Source organism: Mycteria americana, chromosome 5 (genome assembly GCF_035582795.1).
Source record: "Mycteria americana isolate JAX WOST 10 ecotype Jacksonville Zoo and Gardens chromosome 5, USCA_MyAme_1.0, whole genome shotgun sequence".
In the NCBI taxonomy this organism is placed as follows: Eukaryota; Metazoa; Chordata; class Aves; order Ciconiiformes; family Ciconiidae; genus Mycteria; species Mycteria americana.
This window is the reverse complement of record NC_134369.1, coordinates 32297593-32317814: the sequence shown is the minus strand read 5'-3', so window position 1 is coordinate 32317814 and position 20222 is coordinate 32297593. Positions and strand designations below refer to the sequence as shown.

The window sequence follows — 20222 nt, the reverse complement described above, 5'->3', positions numbered from 1 at the left end:
ATCCTGAATTGGCCCTTCATACTGGAGAGTTATGACAAGGAAAACAGAAAAGAAGGGATCTTTTGTGCTATTCAGTCTTTGCCTGTTCCGGGGAACAATGTTCCGGAAAACAATGTTCCAGGCAACAAAATGATACTGAGAAACTGATAACACTCTTTCACTCTCAGAGCAAGTTAGGACTTTTGACCCTATTATTTTCAACACAATACTGGACCTTTATGTTTAGCCTGTTAAAAAAAAAATCGCATGCAAATATTTATGGTGATAATCCAAATTTTCTGTCATCAGTGAGTCATGAAGGAGTGCAGTTATTCAGATAGCACATGCAGTTTTGTAGACATAAACAGCATTTGCACAGAGTTCCAGGTCCACCTAAAGTATATTCCCTGGGAAATTTGATCATCTGGCTCTTATTTCCTCCATGTATAAAAAGAGCTCTCCGTATAGGCTTTATGAAGCCTGATTTTTATAGGTGATTTGAACTTCTCAGGAAGGGGAAGGAGAAATATCACACTGATATTATACAGTTAGTCCCTACCCTTAGTGAATAAGGTAAAGGAAGAGTCAAGTAAGGATAGTGATGTGAAGAAAGAAAAGTGAGAGAACTTGAAACTTAACTGCCAGAGCTTTGATGCCTAGAGAAGACCTTAGTTATCCTACACTGAAGTCTTCCATCTGTGGCCTCCTTCACCTTCATATGGTCTGACAGAACAACAGTGTGGAACAGTAGTTCTTGGAATTAAATATTCTTTATTTGTTATTTAATAAAACATCACAGTAAATCTTACAGTGCACCCTCCACTTAGAAGTTATTGGGTCAAAAAAATTGAAATTAGTGTTTTGAAAGTTGAGGTAGAAACTAATTTGCTTTCTCTTTAACTGATAGTTTTTAATGAATACTTCAGACCTGGAAGCTTGGATAGCAGAAAAACATCCACTTGTGACAAGCAAGGACTATGGTAAGGATGAAGATGGAACATTGAAACTCCTCAAGAAACATAAGGTATTCCTCTGCTTAAATTCTGTATGCTGGCCTGATCTTCTGGTCTGTCTGCGGTTGTAAAATTTTCCCTCTCATTGGTATTTAAGTGTCCAGCCATCTACAGGATATTTCGCATTGATGTATGTCTACATGTGAATGGACTGATAGAAGAGATCAATGCAGCTTACTAATATGGTTGGAAAAAATGTAGTTTGGGGAAAAAGGAGAATGGTGAATATTCTCATCTTATTTTTCTGAGGCCAAAACTGACTATGATCTGCTATCTGCTTTTCAGTCTCAACAGATGCATGCAGAAGCCTTATTTTTTTTCCTAGAATCAAAGATACAGATAGGGTATTATCCCAGGACTACTAATAATGCTTAACAATGCATCAGGAATTTCTAATTGTCTTTATTCACCTAATTTGTTTGAATTTACGTACACTATTTTTCAAAAAAATGTTGCTAGAAAATGATCTAAAATTGATCAAGTCTTGGAAATGTCACATGCTTCTAGAAAGTTTTTCTCCTCTTTTAATGTGTCAATGACTACACCATAGGCTGGTGTAAAAGTTCAAACAGTGGAGATCTTGGACAACTGGCTCTCAATCCACTTTTTTCTCTGCCAGGCACTGGAGCATGAGATTGCCATTTACCAAAATTTGATGAAAGAACTGAGTGAAAGTGCCCAAACTCTTCCTCTTGTGGGCTCCACCCAATATGTTGAGGTTGATGCACCAAAGGAACAAGTTCATTCAAGACTCCGGGAGTTGCAGGAATTAGCAGCAGCAAGGTATAAACTAGAACAGCCCCTTGGATCCTAGGTTTGATTCAAAGCCCACTGAAGTCAATAAAGGTTATCTCCAGTTACCTCACTGGAATTTAGATCATATCCGTTATCTCCTCTTTTTTCAACTGTATTTAGGAAATTGCTTGTTTCTGTATTAGAATTCTGTATGAGCTTTTCATTATTGCTAAGCAAGAACTCTACATTTTATTCAGGGAGGTTTGCTACATATTAAGGATTTGAAGCCCCCATCTAGCCTTCATCATCCTCCTGTAAAGTGACTTGAGATGCCGGATTCTGACTTGCCTTTGTGGTATTTAGAATCTGCTATCAAAAGGAAAAAAATGTTTTTAAAAGGTTTCCTTAATGTTGCTTGAAAATTTCTGAATTCATTACATAGCAGAAGGGAGACAATTACTGTTACACTTATCTTTATGCCCAGTGGCTGTGCTAGTATACGAAGGGTTTTATTCTTGAGTCATTTACTTTTCATTTCACTTCCTTTCTGTTATTGTTATGGTAAGATGTTTACAACAGTACGGTTTGCTTGTACACAGGGTTTTTAAACAATTCTGGTTTCTTGTCAGGAAGGAACAAATGTCTGAACAGTTTAGGTTTTTCCTCCACAAAAATTTCACTCAGAAAAGGAACGGGGGTCTGCAAGTAGAATAACAAATAAATGAGTCTGAATACTAGAATAATTAAACCTAGAGGAAATGCTGATATTTTACCTTTTGTTTTTATTCTTGTTTACAATTAAAAAAGTAAAAGCATCAATAGAAAATCCTGTGAATTAAAAGTTCAGAAAAAGAAGTACTCAATCTAGAAATATCAAAACACTTGTGCGTGTTGAACACAGAAAGGTTTTGCATTCATTCATGCTTAATGTTAACCTGGGTCTCATGGTGCCTTACTGGTGCTCTGGTTTGTACCTCTCATCTGCATTCTCCTTGGCAGGCTGGACTCTCTCAGCAGGCTACATCTCTTGTGATGAGTGTTTGTGATTCAAACAGGGAATCCAGGTTCGTCTTTCCTGGAATATTTGCACGATGGCCAGGCAGTGTTAGCAGATGGAAAATAGGTATTTTGTTTACTGTGGAAGGCCTGTAACACGTCAGGCTGTATTATAAGATACTCTAGACGATCAGAAATATGCAGGAGGTTGCAGCAATTTTGCTGAACAGGCAATATGAACAGAATTGCATAAAATGGCTTTTATAGCACTTGCCTTCCTGGTGCACCATCCTCAGTTAGAAAGATTTCGTTCTTATTATCATAAGTACTACAATTATCTTTAGAAAGACAAATCAGGACAGATCTGGAAAAAAATGAAGGGTATTCTCATGGGAAAGAGAAAAAAAACAAAACAAAAAAACCAAAACCAGGGAGAGTTCATCTAGGCACAGTGCTTGTCTGGCAAACTCAGCCAATGAGTCTGACCTGGCTGACAGCTGTCATCCTACAAACATAATTTCCAATCTTCAGAAATAAAGTAAGCTCTTTCATTAAAGAGAATGAGTCTTGATGGTGAGAGGTTTTGGGGATTAAGAGGAAGAAAGTTACTGGTTGCCCACCTCTTATATTCCATTGGTCTAATTGTATTGTCTTGTCTCCTTCCCCCAACAGGGGGAAGAAGCTGGATGAGACTCTTATCTTGCATGAGTTTCTACGAGAATATGAAGATCTGCAACACTGGATCACTCAGCAGAAACAAACAGCCAGCTCTGAAGACTATGGAAATGATTATGAACACGTCTTGGTGAGTTTTTTGAGTAACAGATTGAAAAATAAAACAATCTGTATGTAGTGAAACTGTAAAAAGATTCTAAGGCTGTCCATTGAAAACTTATAAGACAGAGTAAGAAATAAGTATAAATAACTTGGAGACGGGAAGAGAAAAGGGTGAAGAGTGGGTGGGAAGGATTGAGTCTTTATGACAGGCAAGCAGCATTGCCTAACACTTACATCCTGTTACTGTGGGGGCTGAGCTACGTGAAACAACTACATGCTAAAATGTCTGTGCCTTCAGACAGCAACTCCTTTCTATTTTTAATAACCAGATATTTCAGTGTGGTGTCCATTAAGGATTTTTTTTCATCACAAATGCTGATGTACGGGTATCTACAGCTATACCTCTTCACATGGCACAGAAACTAATCTAATGTCAGCCCGTTAGAAATTAATAGGCATTCAGAATCCTTATTTTTATAATTTATTTCAAAAGATCTTGTGTCCTAAATCTCAAAATTGGACTATATTATTCAGTTATAGTACTGAATACACATTTGCATTCATGAAGTAAAAACATCATTTAATGATTGAAATTCATTTACATTGAATGTTTGTTTCTATCCCCTGTAATAATGTTTCTGCCTCCCATGCATCACAAACCTCATGTTTTGCTAATAGTTTGTAGCTCCTCATGGTCTTTGGCGGTAAAATCCAGTCATTCTCTGCAGTTTCTCCATCTCCAAATACAATCAGCTTATTACCTGTCTTTTGGCTGTGCTCTGATAGCTGAGCAGGTATGTTTGGGAAAAGAAAGCACTCAAAATGCCTTTTTGTTATTGTTGTTTTCCTTCAAAAGCAACTTTGTGCCAAATACGAGACGTTCCGACACCAGTTGGAAGCAGCTGGGAAAAGACTTGTGGCTTGCCAGCAGCTGGCAGACAACTTGCTGAACTATGGGCATTCTGAGTCCCGGGAAATTCGACAGAAGCAGAAAGAGCTAAGGTAGGAGACTTTGTTAGCTCTATAATGCTTTGTCCTTTCAATTCACTCTCAAGGAGGAAGAAGTGAGAAGGGATTAGAGAAGGATAAGGCCTGTCCTCTCAATTCTCTAATTGCAAAATATGTGGTTTGCTCACTGATGCTGAGCTGCTGCCATGCCTCATTTAAAAATAGACTACTATCATGCAGACACTATCTGCTTGCTGATTTGGCTTCTTGTAAATTGCATCAGAGGTGCTTTACAGGTAAGTGATGAGTGAACTTCCTTTGCCCTTTGAAACAGGATCATCTAACTGAAAGCTAGGAGTTTAGCTGCTTCTTTATTGCTTCTGATTTTCAAGTTTGAATCCCGTGTCTGCTCTGCAGAACACCGTTAATATGTTCTGAGCTTCTTCTGTCTGGCATCGGTCCAAACTGGCCCAGAAGAGAAGCATGAAGGAATAGTAGGGTCTGACTCAGTCCTCCTGCATAAAAAAACTGAAAAGCATATTGGAGAGGGGCACCCTTATATATGACCATCTATTTAAGTGCCTGGAGCAGACAGGGAGACATGGACAGCGTAGGGCAAGAGACATGCTGCCCCTCAGACAATCACTCCAACAGAATTTAATGGCAGGAATGAAAAACAAAGTAAGCGGAGGTCTTGTTTTCAGTCTTTCTTCAGACTGTTAATCTCCTTTACTCCTAGTTTGAATGTTTGACATGGTTCTTTTCCCTATCCTCCCTTGTAGGAACTCCTGGGAGGAGTTGTTGGAAATTACCAGATTACGAGGTGAGCGGCTGAGAGATGCTGAGGCGATTCACAAGTGTTACCAGGATCTGACAGATGCTCTGGCCCATATTGAGGTAAAAAATAATGGGAAAGTCTCATTACATGAGAACTTCATTTCAGCTTAATTTGTGGAGTATTCTTATGATTCTGAGTGTGCTCACTGCTGACTTCTAAAAAAATCTAAGAAACCTGTGTGATTACTCAAAGTGTTAAAAAAAAAATAAATCCTGGGTTATCCTTAGACACCTGACTGATCACCTTATGAGAACCATTGGTGAAACCAGGTACAGCTAGAATTGCTGATCTGTGGGATAAGCTGAGAAGAGCAGGGCTTGAACTAAATTGTCTCACAGTGCAATGCATATAGTAATGTTGTTTGCAGTCATCAGGCCTGACTAAGAAAATGTTTACTGTCTCACTGTGGTGGTTCTTTGTACACCATTGTAGCTTTATGCACTGAAGAAAGAACTGTCTTGTGAAAAAGGCATTTGTCTGGATTACACCATTAGCCTGGAAGGTTGTCAGGCAATCATGTGACCTGATGCAAAAAGCTGGGCCAAAAATCTTTTCCTCTCATTTCAGTGCCCAGTACTGGCAATAATTTCAAACAGTCCCAGTGTGAAATCTGGGGGGAGAATTCCCAATGAAAATCTTCAGGCTTCTGTTTTATCTGAGCATCCTGAAGAATTTCACGAAGAAACCACATCCTTGCTGTAATGAGAGGTGTGGTTTCCCTAATGCAGAAGTGTACAGGAGGTGGTGATCCAACAGAACTTCCACAGTTTGCAAGGCAACAGGGCTTTGTTAGGTTATGTGCGGTAGATTTTCTACTTGCTTGTACTGGCAGAGGCTGCCTTATTCAACTATGTTATTCCTGTTTTCTTTCCCCGCCGTGAATGGAAAATCAAACGTTGTAATATTTCAGTGTATACCAGCTGGGGTTTTCAGAACCTGGTGCATATTTACCTTCAATGATGAAGTAGTTAATTCTGTGGCAGTGACAAGTGATAGTTCAGAAACACTTCACAGACCAGCTGTTGGTTTATCCCCATGCTGAGTTTGGCCCAGGCAACCAATATGCACTTCTTGCATCGCATCTTGTTAGTAAGCTTCACTACTGAGTGGGAGAGCAATTCAGTCATCTTGCCCATCCCTTCCTGTGTATCCTGGTCGGATGTCTACCAGGGAAAACCATTTCTCATAGGAACATAGAACTAGAAGATCTTGCTTAAGTCACCAGCTCCCGTGCCATCATGTCATAGGCAACTACAACATGCATCTCCTTTTACAGTGCCTTACCAAGATGCATGGTTGGTACCTCAAACCAGCCTGTGAATCTTTTACAGAAATGCACTTCTCCAATGGTTAGAAATGTTCTTCTAATTTTCACCTAAATTGACCTGGAGCAAGTTTCTAATAATTTTATTCTAGCAACAGTGTTGTCCTCCAGCTGAAATGCCTTTTCTTTTTGCTTGCTGTGTTCCCAGTGTATGTCTGTCTAACAACTAAATCCCCTCAGAACATTTGGTGAGCTAAATAAATGTTTAAGTTTCCTTTTATGTGATGGTTTCTCCATTTCTCTCATCTTTACAGTAATCTTTCTTTGCATATATGCCATTTTTAGCTCATCTTTCCTGAGCATATGTAACTACATTTTTATCTAAAGATGGTTCACAGATAGACCACCTGTATCCCAAAGAATGGCCTGAAACTGTTGGTTGTTAATGCTACTTTAAGAATTCACTATATGTCACTGCAGTAGCTATTCAGGATTGATTCCCAGCCTGTAAGACAGTCTCCTGTGTTGTCTGATGAAGGAAAGACCTGAACCTTCATCTCTCACAGTCCAGTTGGGTAGCTTAATGACTAAGATACTTCCAAGTGAGTTACTAGGACAGATGTACTAGGACAGACTTTTCTGGCTTCCTTTTACCTATCATAGTTGAGTAACCCAGGACGTGCTTAACTGTGCAGTATGAGTTGCACTACACAAAATGACTAAAGTAGGCTTGTAGTGTGTTTTGTTTGGAAGTAGAAAGTAACAAAGCTTTCTCCGATTTCTTCCTTCTAGGAGAAGTCCAAAAGTATTCCAGATGATGTTGCTAAGGACATGAGAGGTGTGCAAACCCAGCTCCGGAACCATGTGGCCCTGGAGCACGAGCTCTCTGGGAATGAGCAGCAGGTAATGAAAGTCATCTGTGGTCTTTAATGTGTAGCCAAAATTCAAGTTTCCACGGCAATCGTAGTAATAATTTGGTATTGTGAACCAAATTATTACAGGCTCTCTGTGAGAGCCTAGAAATCTCTAAGGATTTTCCTTAGTCTTCTGCTTTTTTAATATGTTCAAGGTTTGATGGCAATGATAAAGTAGGTCGTTTAAAACCTCACAAATAAGGGACATATTATAATAAGTGCTGACTATTGAAGTGATTCACAGGGATATTTTTGATCACTGTTTGAAATGTATGATTATGCCAGGCTTTATGATGTGTTTACCACCTTCTTTAAAGTGTTCCAGGTGATTACAAGGAAAAATCCAGAATCTGTTCTATGTGCAGAGAAACTGAATATTCATTGAACGCAAAATGCATTTATTAACTACAGAGAATTATAGAAGGAAGGATGGGGCAGCAGTTTGGAATTTTCAACAAGTTTAGAAGGGTAGGAATTGAACTGTGAGAAAGAAGGATAGGGCTCATTATAGAAACTTGTGAAAAGTTTCAGCTCATGAGAACAGCTGTTGTTTAGAAAGCTTTCTTGTATATAGGAGATTTGCTTAGCTTCAACGAGACCAATAAAACTAGTATGAGTTTTCTTTTCATCCCTTTGTTTATTAAATGTAATGGTATAGTTAACACAGCATGTGTCATATTGGGATTACTCAAGTAGTTATCCCAGTATAACTTATCAGTGGCCTCATATCTTGGCCTTATGGCAGATAACACTCAAATTGATCCCACCAGCTCCTTGTTACTTTTAGAGGTAAAACAGCATGAGATATGCATGAAGAGACTGTAGTCACATACGGTCACTGGGGAAAACAAGGTATGGTTAGCTATTATTTGCATTACCCATGTAATAAATGGTATAGTAAAAAGGAGAAACAAAATCTGCCTGCCTATTTGAAAAAACACCATTGTGATGAGCCTTAGCAAACACTGGATGTCACTGTTATTCCATAGAACTGAAATTAGGGAAGCTTTTGTTTAGCATGAGAAAAGTTAAGTCAGAAAATGTTGCTTGAATTGTAGTTTCATGTACAATTAACATAGCTCTTATCATAACTTTTCTAATATTGGCTGGATCTCTATGACTCTCTCTTTCCTACCCTCTTCTTTCATCCCTGTGTATAGCTGCAGGAACTGATCCACTCTGCAGATCATGTGCTAACCCATTGCTCAAAGAAGCAGGTGGAAGATCTGAAAGCAAAGCAGCAGGCAATAGTGACCAACTGGAAGGCCCTGAAGTCTAAAGTGGAACTGCGCAAGAAACTTCTGGAACAAGCATACAAGCTTTACCAGTTTCAGGCACATGTAAGCACTTCTGCTTTCTGTCCATTGGTACACAGGGGAAAGCTGCCTTCAATGTGTGTGAATCATAGGTGTACTTCTAAGCTGCAAAGGTTGATATAAAAGGCTGCAGGTGCTATCTGTGTTACTAATCAAGTATTTAAGTGCTTGTAGCTATTTAGAAAGGTGTTAGAGGATAAGGACCTTTTACCTTCTGTAGGAAGAGAAGCTTATATCCAACTGTGTATGGGATAATTGATAGTTGTCAGAAACGGTCATCACTTCGCAGAAGTAGCAGTAGTCTTTTCAAAGACTCTGCAGTTCCCACAGAGTAAGAGTGATAAAAATAGATGTTAGACTCCCATTTATAATGGCTAAAAGTTTGTTCTCTCTCTCTCAGGGCATGCAATAACCCTCAGTTAACTTACTTCATGGAATGTATCAAATACAACTCACTGGTCTTTCCAGTAACCTCTCAAGCTGCTTAAACACAGTGACATGCATATATCAGCATAATATCATCATCTGCAATGCACAGTAGTTTTCTCTCCAAAGAACTCAGTAGGTCACTGAGCTATGATTTGCCACAGAATACTTTGCAAATGTCAGTAGCCTCAGTGAAGGCACTTGAGCTATACCACTGCAAATTAGTAGATTATTGGTGCAAGTACTGCATTAGCAGGTACTGAAACAGCAATCATGTTTTACCATGAAGGAAGCTGCTAACGTAGATTTCTAGAATACCTTTACATTCTTCGTATTCTTGTGCTGTTCCAGGTGTAACTTCAGTGTCAATTAAAGATACCTCTGGTAGTTCACATTCTGTTTCCATGTTCGCTGGGAAGCAGAGAATATCCAAGGTATGCTTACCTGGAAAAAACATTCCCACAAGTTTGTCTTAAGGTTGTGAGCTGGGATCAAGACCACAACAGAGTGTACACGATGCTTTTGTGTTAGCATCAGAGGCTTCTGCACATTAGACTAATCCACTTGAAGTCTCTTAAAAGTGTTCAAACCAGCATTACCTGTCATATTTCATCCAAAAATATATTGTACAGTTAGAGATAAAGGATGTTTATGGCACTTTGGTTTTTTGAGGGTTTGGTAGGTTTGGTTTTTAACTGTTAAGAATCCATTATCTTGTGCAGAACCGTTGATGGCGAAATAAAATGAATTAGAATTTCACTTAAGGAAAATTAGAGTGGCTCTACTGATGTAGGTGAAAGGTTCATTTGTCCACTGTCTTTCTGACACTGATCAAAGGATTGTAGTAAGAACAAGGTAAACTACTTCTAGTATGTATTCTTCTAACATATATTAGATTCTGGAAGGCTTCAGCCTGGAGGAATCTTCATCAGGAGATGGATCCTGATGGATTTATCCATTAAAAAATAGTCACTCAGAGTTCACTTTGTTATTGATTTGTTTCATAACTTATGTCATAAATTTAGTATTGACTTCAGATAGAAAATTCCTGTTGGTGGGAGTGCTTCTTTCTTTTTGTTGCTGGAACCATACAAAATACCTTTGGTTTGAATTTTGTCTGAAATCTGTGATGCATCCTGTGATCTGAATGGCAAATCTATAGCCCATTTCTTACTCTGGCAGTGCGTCCTTTCATCTGCATTGGTAAATTTACAAGCAATGAACAACTTAAAAATATATAAATCTGTCACTGCTTAATAGAGAGGGCTACACAGTCATTAAGGCACTTTCTTAACATCATAAAACAAAATTACAAAGCCAGGTGACTCAGTGACATGCCTAGATGGGATTATGCCTCAGGCATCTCCCTGCCTCTTTGATGTCAGTCTGCTGGCAAGAAGTATTCCTGATCCTTTCAATTTTCACCTCTTTCCTTGACAATAATTCCTGAAGAAAAGAGCTGGTTCTGCAAATTCAGTAAGCTTGCCTTTCTGCCCAGATGGGACAAGGCAGGGATATACAGCCATGTCTAAAGACTGTAAGAATCTCAGTAGCTCTAGGGTTCTTCTGCTTTGCTGCAGAACATTCCCCCAAATTGCTGAGCACAAAGAGGCAACTTTGCTCCCTTTCCTCTTCCAGCTGTGCCAAGAGGTCCACGAACTTAATGTTAGTCACAGCTGTTCAGTGTACTCTTTTCATTAGTATTGTTCATATGCAGCCCATGGGGCTTTTTCATTATGAAATTGTACACAGATTAAGAATTGAAACAAAACCAAATCAGCCTTTCCATGAAATGAGAATGCTGCACAATCATCCAGAGTATCTTCTTGCATCCCATCAAGTACAATTTTAGTCTGATTAAATAGCAGAGCTGGTCCTAGCTGACAACACACGGTAACAGCAGAGGGCTCCAAATCTTCCAAGAAACTCTGTCAAGGAAGTGGAGTTTAGACATAGACTCAAACTATTTCTGAATGGTTTGAGGTTCTTGTTCTGAAGTTTGTGCTAGGATCTGCATGGTCTCAGTCAGGCTTTGCTTTGGAGTTTCCTGCAGTCTGATGCCTAGTCTACCCTTAAATGTTGCTGGCAGTGGCAGTCCAATAACCTCTTATTGGCTCTTGACTTGTTCCATTGCATTAAATATCCTGAGATGTACAGATTTTTTTCCTAATGCTTAGCTTAAAATCTAAGGGAGTCTTAGACATGTGCAGTGCCAAGTGCAATGTCAGTGTCTACAGTGACAGCCAGCTGTGTGTGAATTAGTTCTGCAAATCAAAATGACGCCAACACATGTGCACTACCTGGGCCCCTTTGAAAGGACCACAGTCCTTTTAAAGAGTCATCTAGTAGCTGTGTTCACTGGCTTTAAGAAAAGAGTATCTTGGCTTTAAAGCCTAAACTCCTAGGAGCCCAGATTGGCCATTTTCAACTTTGTGGTGCTTTTCTGAAAATATTTTTTCCTGACTGGATGGTTCACAAGCCAGCTTTGAGCTGTACAAAATTTTCATAATGAGGATAAAAATCCATGCGTAAAATGGAACAGGCAAGAAGCTATTTCCATTACATAGTTTCCTTCAGTGGAAAAGCCAGCAACCATTCACAAGAGAAAGTTTTTAGTTCTCTGCAGTAAAAAAGCATTTTTCTTCAGCACTTACTATACATAACAGTCTTTTAAAATACACTTAAAAACTAAAAGACCATTTAACACCTCAGAACTGAGCCAACTAATCCAAACGCAATTAAACGATAACAAAACTTAATTAATCATCCCATATAAACCCCAGTACAGTCCCTTGCAGTCCTATTTTTACCAACTGACACATAAGAGCACAACACCTATTACAGATTCAAATGAGATGCCTAAAGTAAGTGGACTGGTGAAGGTGCAGAATCAAGTGCAGAGAAAGACACACAGAAAATGTCAAATTATTTTTACTTGCACAAGTTTCTTCAGTCATAATCAGAAAATAATTCTGAGATTTGTTTAAGAATTTTCTTGCTCATAATTGTCTCAGCTGAATGCGTCAGGCATTTTAAGATCTTATGAATATGTTTATTGGTTCATCAGATTTTGAAAGTAAACTAGCGTTACATCCTTGTTCCTTCCAGAATTGTGTTTCTGTGCCAATCTCAGTCATATAGTTCCACAAACCAGGAGCTGAATCTACATACCTGATAAGCTTAAGCAATTTTTTCTGACCTGTGATTTGCCTTTCTTCCACCTCTATTAGAGTGACCTCATTTGTTTTTCACCTGAAAATTCTCACTCTCGTTTTAGAATACGTGTACAACTTAAGTTTCAAATAGACTTGTATCAGCCAAAGCTAAGTCACAGGAAAATAGGGTGATATTATTTTATCCTCTGTGAAGGAGTAACACCAGAAAACACTTAAGGAATGATGGACTAACGGGCAATAAATGATATCATGTTGTCATTGATATGATATGACACAGTTTGGTTGTGATTATGATATTACAAAACATGTATGATTTAACACAGTATTTAGAAATTCCTGCAGTCATGTTATCCACCCTTGTTAAAATTCATAGAAGTACTCTAAGCCCTGATGAAATATTTTCTTTCTTATCTGTGATTTTATTACTTATTATTCACTTAAAGTTGAACAGTCAGCCTATGATTTTCCTGTGTGATAACCCAAACTTGAGCTCTAACTTCAACTTTCACATTTTCTTGGGTTCCAGGTGTGGGACTATTTCTCATGGACAGCAGAAATAATAAGGGAAATGAGAGCCAAGGAGACTATTCGGGACATATCTACGAGCAGCCTGAGACTTACCCAGCATCAACAGCTACTGGCAGAGATTGAAGCACGAGAAGAGAAGTATAATCATGTTGTACAACTAGGACAGTCACTCTTGCAAGATGAGGAAATAGGATCAAAAGAGGTAATTGAAACTCATTTCAGTTCAGTCACAGACATTTAGCTACTCAACACCAGTGTAACTATCATTCTATACCATATTGCGCTGTAAGCATACAAATGCATGTGTACGCTCACACATATCTATATGCATGACCTACTTTTGCCTCAGTATGTTACCTAGCTTGGGCACAAAAACATCTGTTTCATTTCCTACCTCAGCAGTAGATGAGTGCCGGCATCTCCTGAGGGCCCGCTGCAGCAAAGCTGGGTATATTTGAGAAGTTCACTATGTTATGAGTAATGAAGATAATTCTACCCACTTCCCAAACTGGGTTTTTACACAAATACTATGCCTCACATTACAGTGCTATATCCATACTAGATGAGGCTGGACAAAAACCTGTCAACCAAAGAATGAAAACACTCAAACGTATGAGAGTGTTTAAAGATTAATGGAAACATTTTCTGTAGTAATGAATTATGCTGGTATATTTAACTCCCCGAAAATGAAAGATGGAAATCAAAATGTCAGTTTACTCAAGACAAATAGCTTCTAAGATTCTCACAGCATTATTTCTTTTCCAGTACCTACTAGATTACTTCTCCCCTGACAATTCCTTGCCATGTCTCTTGAATATCTTCAGAAAACTGCAGAGTTCGTGCAAATTACTGTCCCATCTGACCAAGCTATTTCCTGAAAATTTGTTGAATATTGCAATGTATTACTATAGTAACGAGAAATCTTCCTGACTGTAAAGTCCTTCGCCTGTAGAAAAACGTAGGAAAAAATAATTTATAGAAGACCTGTGGATATACAGTTTGGAAGCTGAAATTACATGAAGTCTAACATTGAGGCATGTACTCACTAATTAGGAGAATATGCTATGTTGATAACTTATTTAAGTATCTGTCCTATCCCAATTTGAAGTGCTATAGTTGCACCATTATGACTAAAGATAATGGAAAATTAGGATTTGATTCTAGAAGGTACACTTGAGAAACAGTTACCTACCTTTGCTCTTGGCTTGGACTGCTATATATGCTGTAAGAAGTGCTCCTCCATTCCTGAAATGAGGCACCTCTGATTATCTCTCTGCCCAAATATGCAAAGTGCTAGAACTTGTTTTACTTATTTCTGTTTGATAATTTTGTTGCAATCTAAGGGGCTTATCCACCACTCCACTTAATCCTTTCTCCTCCCACCTTACCCTGGTCCATGGGGTATAAAGACCAACATGAGTTTTTAATTGGAAATTGTGTTCAGATTCAGCAGAAGCTTCAGGCTTTGTTGGAAGAGAAGGAAAATGTATACAATGAATGGAAACAGAAGAAGGAGTGGCTGGAGAAAATACACCAAGAACAAATGTTCTACAAGGATTGGGATCACCTGGACATGCTCCTGAATTCACAGGAGGTATGTGAATTATAAACTTGAAACAATCAGTTAACCTCTTCAAGCATTTGAACTCTTCCAAACTAAAAGGGGCACTACTGTTCACCTACAACTTAAAATGCTTCGGTCTGTGTACAGACAAGACACTCTTTTTATAGTTATTATTTGCATTCTAGTATCACTTGGAGACTGTAGCAGTGTACAAGACACACACCCCCTTTCTTATGGGGCTTAGGTGTGGAACCAGAAACAAAAAGATGATCCTTGCCTGAACAATAATTCATTGCAAATAAACGTAAGAGCTAACAGATGAGAGTCACAACAGAAGAGGGAGACAACGGTCCAGTATTAGTGAGCTTTACAAACAGATCGCAGCATACCAACTGCTTAACCACTGGCAAATTGTTTTGTAGGCTTCAGAGAGAAGGGAAATTGTAAAGAGGGTTTGAAGGAGGACAGGGAGATTACTTTGCAGGTGTTGCTGGAAACCTCACCGTAGGCTGCGGGTTAGTGCTGGGGAAATGCAACTAGTGGAAAATGAATCTTGGCAGTGCGAGTTAATCCAGGAAAAGGAATTGACTTCTCAGTTCTGCAAGGGAGTTGATAGCAGTGTGGAGAACAGCTATGAAAGAATTTGATTCTAAGGAATATTAGTTTCTGTTTGATGCAGTAGAGAAAGATGAGCTAGTGAAAAAAGCCCTCTCATGAAAAGAGAGGGCTAATATATTTAATGTAAGTAGACAGAAATATGTTCTTATTATCATTATTTTGCAGCTCTTGAAATAGATTTTTTTTTTTCACCAATATTAAATTATATTTTGTCTTTCTTGCACTTTCTTGGATTCATGGAACTATTTAAAAAGGTTCCAGCTTGAGGCCTGACATTTGCTATTACAAAACTTAGTGCAGAATTCAAAAGTCTTTTCCAGTCACTCTGTGCAAATTCATGGATTGATAGATTGCTGTAACTGTGCTGAGACTTGACATGCAAACCACATCAATGGGTTGAAGGTTGCCAAACTGAAGGGTTGAAGCAAAGCTGAAGGAGGTTGTACCTCTGGATCATTTCTTATTAAGGAAAAATAATTCTTAATTTTCCAAGACCACTGACAGCATAATATAATGGCTCTCAGTTTGTGCTGAGCTCTGTTTTCCACCAGTGCTTTGCCACTGGCACTAAATCTTTTGGAAAACTGACCCTGAGCTGTGCCATGCAGTGATACTTAATCCTTTGGGACACATGGGCTTGAAACCTTGTGCTACTCATTCCTTGAAGAAAATACGTATCTTTATAATGCCATGTGTCTCTTCCTTCACTGAGACAGTCCCTACCATCACAGAGCTACCACAATGCCTAGAAGAGACTGTTATAGATTAGTGCTCAAATTTAATCCAGGAAATGTATTAAGTGCTGTTAGATGGGAAGAAGAGGGACTGAATTTGTTCATATCCAAGGCTGCAAACAAACATCCTCAATGAGCTGTGAGCATTCAGGATGAGTTTCGCTTCTCACTACTCTGGATGCACCAATCAGGCCAATACTGTGAACAGCTTTTCTTTCAGGAATTACTAGCTTTCCTCCATCATGATGACTCACTCCTGTGTCGTCCATTCTTGCCATCTTGGTTTTAACCCACAGCTGACACTGAGCAAAAGTATCATGAAGAAAAGACAGTTGCCCAGGAACATCAGCCTGCCTCAGAGCTAAAGAGTATTGGTGAAAGCACATCTCAGCTGTACTTCACAAACTCCACTGTTACCTGCTCATTTTAAATAATATTTTGCTGTCTTTAAGTCAGTTTTACTGATTTGAGACCTAGCAGTGTTGATGATCACCTCAGTGTCCAGAGACTCACTCAGTCCACAGTGAGTATAAATACAGAGTGATGCAGGTTTAGGCTATTATGTTGCTGAGAAGACAGAGACAACATGTGGTTACATACAAAATTAGCTGTATCTTTGAAGAATTTATGGGATGAAATCAATAAAGAAAGCAAATCATTGCAAGAAGAGGCTCATTTGCTGCTGTTCATGGAAGAACAGGAAGGAATTTACCTTCTACTGGATTCTAGTCCTTCCTTAATATGCAGTGCATGAGCCTGGCCCTGAATAGAAATGGCCACGTTGTTCTGATTCCTCTACAGCTGGAATTCCTGTATTCCCCGAATATCCCCCATTGCTTTTGTTCTCTCATCTCTAAGTGTGATCATTCTTCAAAAGGGTTATTCCTGTGCTGCAGGACTCCCATCTAAATGAGGGAGAAATAGCAAGAACTGCAAAGCCGTCTTTTGCAGCTGCCACCATCTGCCTTATGGATCAGTATATACAATTTGACAGTGAACTGAGGTTCCCTAGTCACTATTTGTATTTTACTTCTCTGCATTTGAAGAACAAATGGAAGAGGAATCTGTTCCTTTTGAATGGAGCTCTATTACTCTACTCTCTGGAGTTAAAATGTGGCTGCATAGTGATGCAGACTCTGCTCCCTAGGGAGACAGGCAGGAGGGTAGGAAAGCAGTCTTTTCAAACACATTTTCAAAAAGTATTCAGCCAAGACATCAATTGAAGACTCCCAAACCACTTTCCCAAAGGGAATATTGTCATTTGCTGCTTTCAGAAAGGACAAAAGCAAACACACATTCAAAAAAGATTCCTATTGGGAAAACAAATATAAGCAATCTCTCCACCCCTTGTGTTTCTTCTGACTTTTGTGTTTGAGGCAAAGCTCAGTCACATGCATTTCACTTTGCACATCTGCAAAATATGTGTGTAAGAAAGCGGCTTCTGTCATCCCATAATTTTTGGATCCTGTTATCCCAGTACTTCATGTGCCTTAGACCAAGTCTCTCCCCCAGCAGCAAGGAACAGGGGAAGGAAGAAGGCAACAGAGGAGTGTTTTAAACTAAGAACTACTACTGAGAACTGCTCTCTCATTTGCTGTCTGTGCCAGTGTGACAGTTTTGACTTCAGGCCAGCATCTTATATTACATCCAAGTTACTTAAACCTTCGAAGGATTTCTGCAGAATTTAGTCTAGGATTGTTCTATGCTAAAGAAAATAGAGCACATGTGGAGAAAATTAGGCAAACAACTATCTTTTTAAATTTTTTTTATTATGAATTCAGTGTGCCATTGCATGGAACTGTTGTAGGAAACTCTCCTAAGACCTGCGAACTGAGATCTTGCCATTCGGACTGCAGACAAGCAACAGCTGAAAAAGAAAAGGAAGAAAAAAAATCATTTTTGCTTTGAGCAGAAGCAGCGTCCAGTACAGTCTGCTCTGTTCTAACCTTTTCACGGCAGCAGATGCATTGCTCAGGTTAGCTGCTTTCCTTTTTTTCACAGATGAAATAACAGCGAGTTCGCAGGCTGTCTCTGGCAGGCGTTTTTGGCTCCCTCCTACTCTGTCTGCAGTCTCACTGTCAGAACACTCAGGGAGCAGAGCCTCATGCTCTGTAATTTATCTTTCTGCGCATCCCACTCCCGTATCACTTTGCAGACGTGACAGGCGGTGGTAGCAGTATTAGAAGAGCTGTGCTTTTTTATTTTGAATGTGGATTTTTTTAGTTTATAAATTTTTTCCTGGAGAATGTTTATTGATCTCTCATTCCTTTGCTTCAGAGGAAGAATGGAAATTTCCAGTGCCAAAGGAAAAAGGATTAGGAGTTGGTTTTAAAAACAGGGGGAAAGGCAAACTTCTGTGGCTTTGATTTTTGCATCGTTTAGGACTAAGCTTCAGAATGTCATGCAGGGACCATCACTGCAAACTTTCATCTGCAACCTATGTCTCCACTGCGGAAGTGATGCTGTCTTCCAGCAGAATGACCCCACCTCCTCCTTTTGAATCTGCTGTGCAGGACAGGCCTTTTCAAAAGATGCCAGCATCAGCATGGCATCCTCCCACTGGTCAATCAGTTGCAGAGCTTGCTCCAGGAAATGCCAGCTCACCACCAAGCAGTGTGTCTTCTGGAGCTTACTGTTCAAGGCTAGATGTCGTCCTGGCACACACAGACCGGAGGAAAGGTTTTGGGAGCGCTAGTCACTCTGTCAATCCTTCTGATGAGACATCGAGGTGTTCCAGTCCTCCCAGGGACCCTCAGGGCCATGGATATGGGTGTTCTGGCACTCAGTCAACATCTGCATCTTACAAGCAATATTCAGAGAGAGAAAAAAGCGTTCATCGTATTTCTCCTGAAAAAAATGATCCCTTGAAGCTTGCTGTATCTTTGCCCTCTGATGTTCTTTCCTGCAAAGCTCCACCAAGCTGGACGTCACGCCTAGACATTGATCTGTCTGCTATTCCAGCTGTTTCTACACTCCGCAGCAAAAATCTGCATGCAACCCTGGAACCTTGTGATTCTCTCCCATCCCAACAAGGCTGTAGCCAGTGCAATGTTCAAATGCCAGACCTCCATGCTTCAATGAAGCTTTACATTTCAACTTGCAGCTTGACGATAAAGCCTTTTCGAGCAAATTCGCATGGAAGCAGTCATGCTCATTCAAGTCTGCTCATGCCGCAATTAGAGAAGGTGCCTGAAACTCCAGCTGATCTTGCAACAGGATCCCAGAAACCAAAACAAGGCTTCCCTTCAGGCGGGTCTCCAGCCCTTCAAATCACAAGATTTCATGTGACTTCCTCTAAGTATCCTGGCCTTCCTCAGCAGACTGTTTCCAGAGATATATGGCTGTCCCCAGCTGTGCTGAGTGGAAGAGAAAATTCAGCTAGTGGGAATGAGGTTACAAGCAAGGACTTAAATCCAGAGCTAATTGTCTTCCAGAACCACCCTTCATCTAGGCCAGAGTTTAGGAAGACTCCATGTGATGGTCTAACACCTGCACACCACAAGGTTTCCAAAATCACCCTGGTACTTGCCACCCCTTGGACTGCTATGCCTATCCAGGTGGTAAGAGAATTTAGGAGAAGCCCAAGTCCAACAATCTTTATCAAAACACATGATTCAGATATAGCTGGTCCACCCTTTCACCCTGTGGAGATTGGGGCTGGCCTCTCTCTATCAGTGAATCCAGTTTGCTGCTCAGGATTGCTTTCTAGCCATTGGGCAAGATCTGGTTTGAGACCTTCCCAGGAAACATGCACTCTAAAAAGTGTATGCCCTGACAAACTTTTGACAAACATACCAGCTCACACCACGTCTTCAACTCATAGAGACACAGAGGGTGCATGGTGTCCATCTATCGCTGTCAACATTGCATCCTTCGGATCGGGGAGGAGAGTGGTGAAGATTTCCATTCCATTCTAGGAACATTTGCAAACAGAATTTTTAAGTTGTGTTAAGCCATGTGGATTTCTTTTTGTATGCTTCCTGCCACGTTCCCACTCCTAGAGATGATTTATGGGACAATCAGAAAGCTACTTGTGTTCTGCTATCACCGAGGCGGCAGCTACAGCTTGATCCATCCTAAATGAAGCTGAGTACTCTGATCTGATCAAGCACTTAACAAGTTTTTCATCTGAACCATTAGAATACTATTGTCAACATGACATGCTCAATGCTTTGCATGTGCTTACAGATTTTGCATAACTGGGCCATAGTGCACAGCACTTTGAAGGTTCAAGACTTCAGGGCCAAGAACTGTTTTCTTCTCTGCTAGTCGGTCTGGGACCTGGGACAAATCCTCAGTGGAGTTTTTCTTAGATTTTTCTGTTTCATGTGTTTTCATTTTCTTACTTGTCAGATTATGCTATATTTCTAAATGGCTAATTCCTGGTTTTGTACTT

At 39.8% G+C, this 20222-nt stretch overlaps 1 protein-coding gene across 1 annotated transcript in view; it reads left to right on the top strand.

The window, feature by feature from the left end:
- The window catches only part of SPTBN5 (spectrin beta, non-erythrocytic 5), a 102928-nt gene that overhangs the window by 34717 nt on the left and 47989 nt on the right, over positions 1-20222 (top strand). Inside the window, 9 exon segments of the mRNA XM_075501621.1 lie at positions 887-1003; positions 1612-1775; positions 3396-3528; positions 4357-4502; positions 5231-5345; positions 7343-7453; positions 8625-8804; positions 12909-13112; positions 14355-14504. Coding sequence (XP_075357736.1) covers positions 887-1003; positions 1612-1775; positions 3396-3528; positions 4357-4502; positions 5231-5345; positions 7343-7453; positions 8625-8804; positions 12909-13112; positions 14355-14504 — 1320 coding nt within the window.